This window comes from Sparus aurata, chromosome 20, assembly GCF_900880675.1.
Source record: "Sparus aurata chromosome 20, fSpaAur1.1, whole genome shotgun sequence".
Taxonomy (NCBI): domain Eukaryota; kingdom Metazoa; phylum Chordata; class Actinopteri; order Spariformes; family Sparidae; genus Sparus; species Sparus aurata.
The window spans coordinates 26,360,785-26,373,769 of record NC_044206.1 but is presented as its reverse complement, the minus strand read 5'-3'; the positions used below and the strand labels follow the sequence as shown (position 1 = coordinate 26,373,769).

General features: G+C 44.5%; 1 protein-coding gene across 1 annotated transcript; it reads left to right on the top strand.

Moving 5' to 3' along the window:
- The first annotated feature begins 1,113 nt into the window (after window positions 1–1,113).
- LOC115571447 (neoverrucotoxin subunit beta-like) lies at window positions 1,114–11,728 on the top strand. The gene is made up of 4 exons (XM_030400874.1): window positions 1,114–1,209; window positions 8,533–8,633; window positions 8,977–10,437; window positions 11,090–11,728. Exons 2-4 carry the CDS (start codon window positions 8,543–8,545, stop codon window positions 11,632–11,634), a joined length of 2,097 nt encoding a protein of 698 aa, XP_030256734.1. The 5' UTR covers window positions 1,114–1,209; window positions 8,533–8,542; the 3' UTR covers window positions 11,635–11,728.
- The last annotated feature ends 1,257 nt before the right edge of the window (window positions 11,729–12,985 follow it).

The window sequence follows — 12,985 nt, the reverse complement described above, 5'->3', positions numbered from 1 at the left end:
TGTGTATAAAAAGGACGCTGGACGAGAGGTTTGTGCAACTCGCTTTACTTTCGATCAAAACAAAACTTAACTATTTCAGACAGAAACAGCAGGCATTACCAAATGAACACAGATTAATTCGTCCAAGACCGGACAGAACACTGGCAACACCAGCCACCACAGAGTCGCACCGCCGCATGCGTCATCAATGTGCTAAGCATGGAGGCAAAAACAAATGAAGGCTTCACATCTGTTTTGTTATTGTGATATATCTCAAAAGTTTTGGAGTGATGTTGAATCTCGTTTTTTTTAGGCTGCTCTCTCTCCATTCTCTTACCCTTAAACATGTTATTTGCTGTTAACCCAGAAGATAATGCTCTTGAACACATGATAAACTTTGTTATCCTATGCAAAATGTTTTATTCACAAACAAAAATTTGCAAAATCACTACCTAAATCTGCTCCTTTTCTCCTGGAACTGAGCTCTTTGCTTAAATCTCTGATTTTGTTAAATAACAAAAAAAGTAATACCTTACTGAGTCATAATGAAAAGTTTTCCCTGAAGCCACTGTTTTCATCTCCCAGCCGCAGCTGGAAAACCTGGTTTTGCAGAATACTGTCAAAGAGCTGCAGTTTCAGTGTTAAAACTGAAAACTAATTGCCATCTGTGGTTCTATATGGGCTGTGGCAATAATTCTGAAAAATAATAGCTTGCATCAACATATTGGAAAAAAATAATAACTATGAACCAGTTCATTTTTGGAACTGTGAACTTAGTTCAAAATGTTGAATTATGAACTATGAACTGAACTAGTTCATTTTAAAATTTGTGAACTGAACTTTGAACTATTTCATGTAGAAAGTGAACTTTCCCAACACTGAATGATTTATTTGAGGCTGTTTTATTGTTTTGACAATGATAAAACACATACTGGGTTTCAGTAAAAGTCTGGCAGAAGTTGGAGGAGTCAGCACACTACTACCAAGTTACTTATCTCTTTATTTCTTCAGAGAACAATGTTATCACCTGACTACAGGTATCAGTCCTGAAGGCAGTGACCTGAATAAATAATACGTCATGGTGTGTCATGGGAGGAGTCAGTGGAAGAGAGAGAGAGATCTGACAGTATATAAGTTTCCTCCCAGAATCAGAATTCATCAGACAAGCAGCTCCAGTTGGAAGTCAAGAAGACTCACACACGACTCAGCTGATCTGCACAACTTCACCAGGTGAGGACAAACTGGGCTGATGGGTGACAGAAACAGATCTGTGTTTAGACTGAACTCCAGTCTGTGTTACAGAGTGGAACATTCATGTAACGTCTCTTTACATACACTGCATGTGTCACTAACAAATGGGCTGCAGATGTCTGGGGTGCACCCAGGGATCCAGATCAGAGCTTTGCTGGGGTCTCTAAAAGTGACTAACCCTTACAAACGTTAGGATAATAGTGGAACAGGTGTGTTATGTGTGAGAGAGAGAAGACAGTATATACCTATATTAGTAGAGAAAACAGATACGTTTTATTAAACAAATAAAGAAATATGTACATGTAAAATGTTTTCTTGAATGTGTTGCAGACAGCGTTTCACAAAGTTTATTCAGATCCTTCTAATCAACAAGTCTTAAAATTTAGCGTTTTTTAAGGGAGTCTGGTGACTTTCTCCAAGTTCGTTTCCCCCTAAGAAGTAGCCTGCTAGTTAATGTTTACTGGATTTATATAATTTGACATGTTTGCTGTGGACATTCATTATTGTGGTCTAAATGTTGAATCAGTAGAAACAGTGTGTTCAAAGAGCTGCTGGGAGGAAAGACTCACCTCAGACACAGAAGCAGCCACGAAGCACTTTAAACACCAAAACCAGACATTTTTTACAGCAATGCCGCAACAAACTAAAAACTTTTTCCAAGTGAGGAACAGTCTTAATGTGGTGCATTTAATGCCGAATTTACAAGAAGGGACCAATTATTAAAAATTTTCCATAGATGTTTCACAATGTTTGTTAAGTTTCTCCTCATCATGCAACAACTCTTAAAATCCTTGGATTTGTAAGGGAGTCTGGGATACTGCTGTTACTAGAGGCTTCACTTGTATACGTGTTTAATGTCTATGACTTTCACACACACTCAGCAGCCCACTGTCTGTAACAATCGGGTCAAGTAGATCACAAGTCTTTCTTTTAGTCACAGTTCATTCTTTTACATAAAAAAAGGTGTGACAGTGCACACACCCTATTTCTTTTAACCCATTTATATCATTAATGTAAACATTTCTCATTACATTGAAAAATGCATTAATTGGGATTAAAATACTGCTTGTTGGTAATGTATCAGTGAGCCCCACATATGTGTCATTTTGCTATTTCAATTGGAGCTCAGCTCCTATTTGTTCCTGACTAACTTGAACCCTGGGTGCTCCTGGTTTTACATCAAGATAAGAGATAAGACTTTATTGATCCCTCATCACGGAAATTCAGGTGCAATAGCAGCTTACAGATACTGAAACAAGTTAACAGCAAAGATAGAAAACATGTAAGGCATAATGCCCAACGAGGGGTCCATAAACAGGAGATAATGGACGACACGGAGGCCTAAGAACGCGTCGGACGGTTGCCTCCGCAAAGTCCATTAACTCCTGTTACTGGACACCTCGAAGGGCATTATCCCGCTTATACCATGGTCACTTGCCAAAGAAAAGAAATTCGGACCATTAATTTACGTTTTCATGCGTTTTACAATCAAAATATAAAGTTTTTCACAAGCCATAACTTAGTTTCCCTGGTAACGCCTGAGGGTTTGACTAATACCTGGAACAATCATTACTCTCCCGCAAGGTTCTTATGCAAAGGAGACGTTGTTCACTCCTCCAGTAAATAGGACGGATCATAGATACGACTTGGCAACGGGAGATATTCTAGTCCGCTCAGGATGAGCCAGAAAGCTAACGCTATGCTAGCAAGATTCAAAATCAATAACATCGTGCATGGTTGACAAACAGTAAATATAATTTGACAGTATGCTAGCTAACACGACCAGCTAGCTAACCAGTCATGTCATTGTCCCCAAATCAATAGCAAGATTTTCAAGAACAAATGACCGTCCGTGTGTAACGTTACTGTGGCCGCAGCCTGAAGCAGAGAGCTGAACAGAGAACGGGATGTGAGATTAAATTCAGAGGGGAAGTGAACTTTCTGCAGCTTGTGTGTTACAGTCGCCACCCTGTGGTGTTCAGAGGATAAGACACTGAAGGACTGACGGACTGAACTCAGTGCTGGAAACATAATATTCAGATTTGATAGCGCATTGATTTACAGCAGTGAACAGTCAATTTGACTGGAACTACTTAGTAGGTGTCCATATATCAGGGGTTAATGGACACCCTGCAGCCAATCAAAATCCAGTATTCCCCCAGACCATGGTATGAAACAGAATAATAGAAATATATAATAACATACTACTATAAATAAAACTAAAGACTATATACCCATGACTATATATCTTGCCCGCGAGTCAATTTCCAAATATCAATAATTCACAATGTCGACGGAAGGAACATTATGTAGGCTAAAGAATTTACTTTGATGAGAGAGATAGGGCTACTTCTCCGCCCGGATCACACGCCCCATACCTCCAGCCTCAAAAACACAAAGAACAAACATGTTCTCTCCTTTTTAATTCATAGAGAGGCGTTAGTGGAGCCTGTTTCATATGTCCACGCGTGCTCTCCACGGCCTCTCCATGGATAACACCGGAGCACACTACAAGGATGAGCTCCGACTCTGACTGCCCTTCCACCTGGACGCCGCATACCTCGATCACGTGCACGGCCAGAGTTTACCCTACACACGGCTCTCCTCCTTCCCCTTTCAGGGACTTCTCAGCGTGTGTGATTACTCCTTCGAGCCTGAGTTCATCTGCAAAAGGAGTGGCACCGAGTGCGCTGCGTAAACGAAGGCCACGCGTGGCTCAGGAAGCACCTGCCGCAGGAGCTGGAAGACAACAGCTCTGGAGGAGGAGGTGTCACTCGGACGGAGTGACACCTCCATCCCGGACGTGTTCAAGTCCAGCAGGTGTTTGATATAGTAAATAGCCGCCCGCAGTGTCTCCACCTTGCTGAGCCATTTGTCTTCCAGCTCCTGCGGCAGGGGCTTTCTGAGCCACGCGTGGCCTTCATTTACGCAGCGCACTAGGTGCCGCTCCTTTTGCGGTTGAACGCAGGCTCGTAGGAGTGCACACAACCCTAACCCGAGGAGTCCGTGAAAGGTGAAATAGGAGAGCCGTGTGTATGGCAAACTGTGGCCATGCATGTGATCGAGGTGTGCGGCGTCCAGGTGTAAGGTCAGTCAGAGTCGGAGCGCATCCGTGTAGTGCGCTCCGGTGTTTAGCTGTTTGTTAACGAAGTGCTAACTTGAGCCAGTGTGCAGGCAAAGTTGAGCGCACAGAAGGAGAGATTAAGAGCAAGAGTGAGCGGTCTGCAGCGCAGCCAGAAAGAGTTTGTGAGAGCGCAGAGGTTATTATTGCATCTTAAAATGCAGAAAAGCAAATATACAAACACATTTATTGAGCACAGAATATATTTCTGTTTCCGCAAATGAAATGTATGTTTTACCCGGGGAAAATCATCTTCAAAATGTAATTTATGTTCAAGCAAAATATATTTTTCTGTGCTCAAAATCTCCCATTGCTCCTTCACGAATGTGGCACAAATATCACGCCATAAATATGAAACATGTCATGGAATGGGAAGGCAGGGAGTAGAAATGCACATCAAACATGAATTTTTTTTAATTTTTTTATTACTGTTGCACTTTGTGCCTGTTATTTTTATTGAATGATGATTTTTGAGACGTCATTGCACTGACATTGTCATTGTATATCACTCATGAATGTGAATGTTTTGTCTCTGTGTTAAATTGGCTGATTGAATGATGGGGATACAGTATCCTACTGGTGGAAGTCCGCGATTAAAATCTGGCCCCCCCTTTGAGTCGTGCTCAAATGACGTTAAAGCACACCCTCTTGGGTAATATTGCTTAATCAAACACAACCTCTTTGCACCCAGACTATCTGCTGTTTGATGTCGGAATGGACTTGGACACGCCTAAACGCACCACCACCATGTGCTATAGACCGTTTCACTAACAAAGACCACGCCGAGAGCTGTATGGAATAAAAACAGGAATTTATTAGACATAGTGACACATGTTAGATGCTGGGAAAGAAAGGGTCGAGGGATGGAAGGATGAAGGGATGATGGGGTAGGGGTCGAGGGATGGGGGAAGGGGTCGAGGGTCGAGGGATGAGGGGGTTTAGGAAGGACGGGTGAGGGTTGACAGGAAGGAAAAGAAGCTGGTGGGATGAGAGGAACGGGAGGAACGGAGTGGGTGCGGAGACGCTGAGTGGGGGAGCCGCCTCCTATCTCTTCGTTAGCCCCCAAGGAAACTTAAGTGAGACAGGTGCGTGTGAGCGTTTTTGATGTCGTTTATGTCGTTGCGGATGTATGTGTGGTAAGTGGGGGAAGACCATCGGCCGAGGATTTTGATGACGTGGTCGGGGACCCCCTGCTTGGAGGCGGAGGAGGCGGCTCCGATGCGGAAGGAGTGCCCTGAGTACGGATCTGGGGATATTCCTGATTGAGACAGGATTTGGCGGAGGTAACGGTGGAACCAGTGACGTGTGGCTATTTTTCCCGTTTCCGTGATGAACAGAGGGTCCTGGGGGGAGGCTCTGCTGGCTAGCCTAGAGTTGATGTATTCTTGTAACGGTTCGAAAGGGCTGATGTATGAGTCTAGGCGGAAGAGATGGATGGGTTGAGGTGGACCGGACTGGTTGGTCTTGCTGCATTTAAGGTTGTAAATGAGGATGTCGGTGGACGGATTGGAAATGTCTGAAATGGATGCGTGGAAAGATGGGTTGTATTTAGAGGTTGAAGCCGTGAATTCGGAGCAGCGCAGAAAGCCGAAGAACGCTAGAAGGAACATGGATTCCAGGACCTTGTCGACGTACAGGGATGAATAGCCTGAGCGGAGGGTTCTGATGCATCGGGTGAGGAGATCTGAGGTTAGGGGCGAGCGTTTTGGTGGAGTATGGACTTCTGTCTTGCGGAGACCTTTGATTAGCATCGTTATGTGGGAATGGGAAGTGGCTTGGCATGGCGCCCCGGAGGTTAGTCTGGTGAAGAAGTTGATGCCGCTTATGTAGGCCTGGATAGTGGTGGATTTCATCTTCAGGATGGAATGGGCGAATGAGATAAAGCTCGACAGGGTCAAGACGTCGAGCGAAGGAAACGGAAGATTATGAGAGGCGTGGAATGTTTTAAAACAATTCCATCCGGTCATGTATGATGCAAGTGTATGGGGAGCGACGCTGTTCAGGATGGCGTCTTTGGGAGATGGAAACCAGGTTTTGAAGCTCGGGAGTCAGTTGAAGATGGTGGCAGAAAACGGTGGGACTGGAGTTGGGACGGTGTCGGAGGCTGGCGCCAGTTGTCTGAATTTCTGAAATGAGAAACGGGAGAGTGCGTCAGCGATTGTGTTCTGATGGCCGGGGATGTGAGCTGCTCGGATGATGAATTGGTGTTGTGCCGAGACTAGGGTGAGTTTCCTGACGAACTGCATGATGTCTAGGCAGTGTGAACGTCCCTTGTTGATGATGTCAACAACTGCGGTGTTGTCGGAGTGGATGGTGATGGTTTTCTTTGACCATTTGTGGTCCCAAAGAATAGCTGCGATGATGACTGGGTACATTTCGTAGATGGTGGAGAAAGGAGAGAGCGATGAGAATTCAGGGGGCCATTTGGCTGAAAACCACTTGCCGCCGAAGTAGCCGCCAAAGCCGACGGAAGGAGCTGCGTCTGTGGATAGTTGGATGTCTTCTGGTGAAGTGATGTGTGTGTCGTGGAAGAAGGAGATGCCGTTCCAAGAGGAGAGGAACTGGTGCCATAGTTTGAGCTCCATTTTGCAAGAGTTGTCCAGTGTGACGTTGTGGTGGAGTGATGGGACTGAGGAGGCTATGGAAAGCAGGTGAGACAGGAAGGATCGACCTTGTGGGATGATGCGGATTGCATAGTTGAGGTGGCCGAGTAGCGAGAGGAGTTGGCGTTTGGTGCATTCGTGCGCCAGGAGGAAGTTTGAGATGATTAAGGAAATCCGGTGTACTTTCTCTGTTGGCAGGGATGCTTGAAGTGACACGGAGTTAAGGGTAATGCCGAGGAATTCCAGGGATGTGCTGGGGCCCTCGGTTTTCTCCGGGGAGAGAGGGACTCCGAGCTCGTTGAAGGCGGAGATCAGATGTCTCAGAAAGGAAGAGACAGGAGGAAAGTGAGGGTTTTGGCTGGTGGTGCCGCCGAGGACCGTTGTAGTAGGTGCGCTCTGTGCGGCTGAAGCGGTTGAAACAGGAGGGACAGGGAAGTTAGGAAAAAGAGAAGAGGAAAGGATGCTGGGATGGAGGGATGCATGTGCTCGGGTTGTTTGTGAAGCGTGAGATACGGAAGAAGAAGAGTTAGGAGCGAGAGATGCAGGCTGTGGGTTTAGTACGACCTGGCCCTCTGGGAGGGCTGTTGAGTGAGGTTGGGCTGGGTGCGCGATGACGTCATCGGCGCTGCGGTGGGAGCGAGGCCGTGAACCCGGAAGTGGCCGCGGAGTTCTGCGGTGTGGAATGCTGCTCTGCTGGGAGTTGGTGAGAAGCTGAAATAACTTCGCCTTGTTGTCGGTGCGGTGGAAAGTTATGTTCCGCTCTGTGAGGGTGCGCTTAAGACGAGCGACCGTCCACTACGAGATGTTTGGAGCCGCGGGACAATCGGCGAAACGGCGAGGCGAGGCCGGGTCGCGGAGGCTTCGTCCGGAGCGGCTGGAGGAAGGAGTGTCGGTCGGGCGCCGGGCGCGATATCGTCCCCTGGAGTGGTGGCGGGGAGACGGGCGAATGGTGCTGGAGCCGCCGGTGGACTGACGACCTCTGACGACTGACGACGTGGATGGTAGAGCGTGTCCGGGCTGGCTGATGAGGAGGTATGATCGGTGATGGAGAGGTCTCTGGGATGTCGTCAAACAATTCGTTGTCTGACGGGTTCAGAGAGAGTTCGTTCTCCATGGTTTCAGGTACTGCTTCCTTTTTTGTTTTACTTTCGGTTCTGACGATGTAGAGAATCAGTCAAAGAAGGAGTGAACGGATGGGGTGTGCTTAAATATATTTCGGGCGGAAATGAGATGGGTTCGAGGCGTGGTCTTTGTTCCCGAACCTAGTTATAAAACTTCATTTAAATATGGCCCTTTGACTTGCTGTAACTTTCAAGTTAGTCAAGTCAAGATAGCAATCTGCCATCAGTGCACCTGATCACACCTCACTTACAGTCCAACATGTTACAAGTAGAGTTGTTTTTGAACAACGTGGGCACTGGGTGTGAGACTTGCTTTGCACCAAGTGTAAGGTGGAGTCCTATAACAGTGATTATTGTTGGAATACAGAGCTGTTTAACACTGATTTTAATAGAAAACCATATCACAGCAGCTCTAAGTGTAAATGAAGTCCTGAAGGTTGTGGTGTCTCTTGAACAGATTGAAGAAAATGTCCTCAGAAGTCATGAACATCGCTGCCCTGGGTCGACCTTTCACCCTAGGAATGCTCTATGATGCTCGCAGAGATGAACTGATCCCAGGTAAGTCTTGACATTGACATATGAACTACTTATATGTTTAAAACAGTACTATATATAGTATATCTCTAAACAGGTTCAGGAACTGTTTAAGCTGCTCTGGTCCCTGGCCCACAAATCTAGTTCTGCAGATTTTCTCATTCATGTTTGTTTGGACCCCAACAAATGTCACATCATCTTAATTTAAAAGTTTGTCCTGTCAAATACAGAATTCTGACCCAAAAACCATCATTCTCTCTGACCTCTCTAATCATGTCACAATTGAAATATTATTCTTTGACCACATCATGCAGCCGATCCAAGATCCAAGTCCACAGTGATTCCTGATGTTTTCCAATTTCTTTAGGTTTGACACTGTGGGATCCAAACACTCTAAAAGAGAAAACAGTTAAAACATCTCAGGAAACCAGTAACTTTGAAGTCTCTGCATCTGACTCCATTGAATCTAAGTCCTCCCTGTTGGACATTGAAGCTTCTCTGAAGGCCAGTTTCCTGTGTGGCCTGATCGAAGTTGGAGGATCTGCCAAGTATCTGAATGATACGAAGAAATTCAAGAATCAGAGCAGAGTGACGTGTCAGTACAACGCTACCACACACTTCAATCAGTTGTCAGTGATTCAAGGTGAAACCATGAACACCCAACAGAAAGATGTCATCAAGAAGGGCACGGCAACACATGTAGTCACAGGAATCCTTTATGGGGCAGATTCTTTCTTTGTGTTTGACAGTGAGAAGCTAGAAGCCAGCAGCGTTCAGGACATCCAGGGCCAGATGGAGGCTGTGATCAAGATGATCCCCACATTTAATATTGAGGGTAAAGTTGAGATCAAGCTGACTGAGGAAGAAAAAGAACTGACCAACAAATTCTCCTGCAAATTCTACGGAGACTTCATTCTTGAAAGTAACCCTGCAACATTTGTAGAAGCAGTGAAGACCTATGCAGAGCTTCCAAGGCTGCTGGGAGAAAATAGGGAGAAGACTGTTCCCCTGAAGGTCTGGATGATGCCTCTGAAGGTCTTTGACACGACTGCAGCTGAGCTGAAGAGAGAGATCAGCGTTGGTTTAGTGGGGAAGGCGCAGAATGTTCTCGAAGATTTCAGAGAAATACAAATGAGATGCAACGATTCTCTGGACGACACAGTGATAGAGAATCTTCCACAGATCCAAAAAGCGTTAAACAAGTTCCAAAACTGTTGTATTCGTTACGTATCTAACCTCCAGACGACCATGGCGAAGGAACTTCCCTCCATCCGTGAAGGTAAAGAAGACGAGAGCTCAGTAAAGAAACTCCTTGATGAAAGAAACAAGTCACCATTCAGTAGTGAAAAACTAGACAAGTGGCTGGATCATAAAGAGAGAGAAATCAACGTCATCAGGTCCTGTGTGGAAATGATGGAGGGAACAAAGATCGTCCATAATCAGTCAGAGCTGGACAGAGAGGTTCTTGCTGCAGGTGTTGATGAAGCTCTGTGCTTCGTCTTCACCTCCCTGCAGAGTTCTGACCCCGGCCTGGATGAGATGGACCAATACCTGGATTCACTTAGAGGATGTACCAATGAAGTCCCATGGTACTACTCAGATGAAGTTTTAACCAAGATGAGAGAAAAAGCCAAATCTTTCCAAGATATTGCCAAATCTTTGAAGACCAACAGCAGATTCTGTTTCCTGGTAGCTGCCATCACAAATGAGAAATACACCGGAGCAACCATCTACCACTACAGGAACGGCATTCTGCTCACTGAGGATTTATCAAAGCCGAACATCCCTGATGTGGAGACTGTCACAGACAGAGGAGATTTACTCTGGTGTAAGTATTTTATTTTCACTGTAAGACAAATAAGAACAAATGAGTCTCCTTCAGAAACCTGACTGCGCATTACTTTTATTACTCTCACACTTCATTTTAAGCTTTCTTACAAAAGTCCTGCAGATTTTCTGGGAGCTGACACTGAAACTGATTTATAGAGGGACTTAAGTGAAATGAGCGACAGTACTATGGATGCACAGTGGTTAAAGAAGTACTCAGATCCTTTAATTAAGTAAAAGTACCAGAACAATAATAGAACAGTAGTTCATACAAGTTAGTCCTGCATTCAAAAGACTACTGTAGTAAAGTTATACAGCTGTTATCAGCAAAATATCTTCAAAGTATCTGAAGCAGATATTTTTATATCTATCTGTAAGAACACAGCTGGACGGAGGCTGAGATCTGAGAGTTTAATGAGCAGCGACTGCTCCACTCTAACTGTTGGCTACATGACAGTCAAAGATCATCAGTTGAAGTTGGAACTGAAAGTATCTCAAAGTGAAATATTTACTTTCCACCACTGTCCATGAACAGTACGTAGGAGCATGTGAGTGATGTTCAAATATATGAGCCTGTCCTTTCAAATGTGTTCTGAATCATCAATAAATGTGTATGAACTGTGATCATGATCACGTCTCGTTCTCTCCATCAGACGCCTGTAATCTCACTCTGGACCCAGACACAGCACACAATGTGCTCACTCTGTCTGAGGGAAACAAGAAGGTGACACGTGGACCAGGACAGTCGTATCCTGACCGCCCACAGAGATTTGATTATTGGGGTCAGGTTCTGTGCAGAGAGGAGCTGACTGGGCGCTGCTACTGGGAGGTGGAGTGGAAAAGTTCTAAGGTCAATGTTACTGCAGGTGTTTGCTACAGAGGGATGCCAAGGAAAGGAGGCGGTGGCCAGTCCATGCTCGGAGGGAATAAACTGTCCTGGTGTTTAGGATTCGTCCAGATCCCAGGTCCAGAAGAACTATATGCAGAACATGATAATCAGAAACATTACTTACCTGTTACTCCTGGTCCATTCCCCCGTCTGGGAGTGTATCTGGACTGGTCTGCTGGCACTCTGTCTTACTATAAGGTTTCATCTGACACTCTGAGCCACATCTACACCTTCCACACCAAGTTCACTGAGCCTGTTTACCCAGGCTTCGGGCCTTGGGCAGGATCCATCATGTCTCTGTGTCTGTAAACTTGTCAGCACATGATTCAGTTCAGATTCAGTTCAGTTCACTGAAATCACTGATCCAAATGTTTTGATTGTGAACTGTCATCATGTCAGTCACATAATGTTAAATAACATAACACTTTATGTTTGAGTATCTTTAGTGCACATATAATCATGTTTAAGTATCTTTAGTGCACATGTAATCATGTTTGAGTATCTTTAGTGCACATGTAATCATGTTTGAGTATCTTTAGTGCACAAATAATCATGTTTGAATATCTTTAGTGCACATGTAATCATGTTTGAGTATCTTTAGTGCACAAATAATCATGTTTGAATATCTTTAGTGCACATGTAATCATGTTTGAGTATCTTTAGTGCACAAATAATCATGTTTGAATATCTTTAGTGCACATGTAATCATGTTTGAGTATCTTTAGTGCACATGTCATCATGTTTGAGTATCTTTAGTGCACATGTAATCATGTTTGAGTATCTTTAGTGCACATGTCATCATGTTTGAGTATCTTTAGTGCACATGTCATCATGTTTGAGTATCTTTAGTTCACATATAATCATGTTTGAGTATCTTTAGTGCACATGTCATCATGTTTGAGTATCTTTAGTGCACATGTAATCATGTTTGAGTATCTTTAGTTCACATGTAGTCATGTTTAAATATCTTTAGTGCACATATAATCATGTTTGAGTATCTTTAGTGCACATGTAATCATGTTTGAGTATCTTTAGTGCACATGTAATCATGTTTGAGTATCTTTAGTGCACATGTAATCATGTTTGAGGGCCTGATTTACTAAAGGTTTGCGTGTGTAAAAACGTGTGCAAACTTGATTGCACGCGCAAAAACTTGTTAAAGCTGATCTACTAACCAGACGCAAGGAGGATAGCGTCCCTCAAACGGGCAAAATAGCACGCGCAATCCATTTAGCGTGTTTGCCTTGATGAATATGTAAATATGGGCGTCTTTGCCAGAACACGCAAAATATTGGGAGGAGTAGATGCAAATGGATTAATTTAGCGCACGCAATGTGATTTACCAAACCTAGAACTAATTGCGTTCGCTGATTTTTGCGTCTTTATTTTGCACGTTTGAAAGTCATGTATTAACTGGCACAGCTTGACGCACACATGGCTGCGGTCGTTGTAGCAAGGAGGAGGCATAGGCACAACGAACGAACTATCTCTAACAAACAAAACAAACAATAACAGCTACCAAAAAACGACGACCCAGCCTAAATTTAAACAAAATGAATGTTGAAATTGCCATTATCTATTTTCTTTCCATTTTCGCAGGCTGCGCTGGTGTCCACTTAATGCGTAACGCACGTCCATCTCCTCCTGCGACCTCCCCTCC

Bases quoted from the DNA above. Each gene is read 5' to 3' on its own strand.
- LOC115571447 (XM_030400874.1), top strand. From the start codon at position 8,543: ATGTCCTCAGAAGTCATGAACATCGCTGCCCTGGGTCGACCTTTCACC. The intron at 8,634-8,976 runs GTAAGTCTTGAC...CAATTTCTTTAG, and splicing joins CAGAGATGAACTGATCCCAG to GTTTGACACTGTGGGATCCA. The intron at 10,438-11,089 runs GTAAGTATTTTA...TCTCTCCATCAG, and splicing joins CAGAGGAGATTTACTCTGGT to ACGCCTGTAATCTCACTCTG.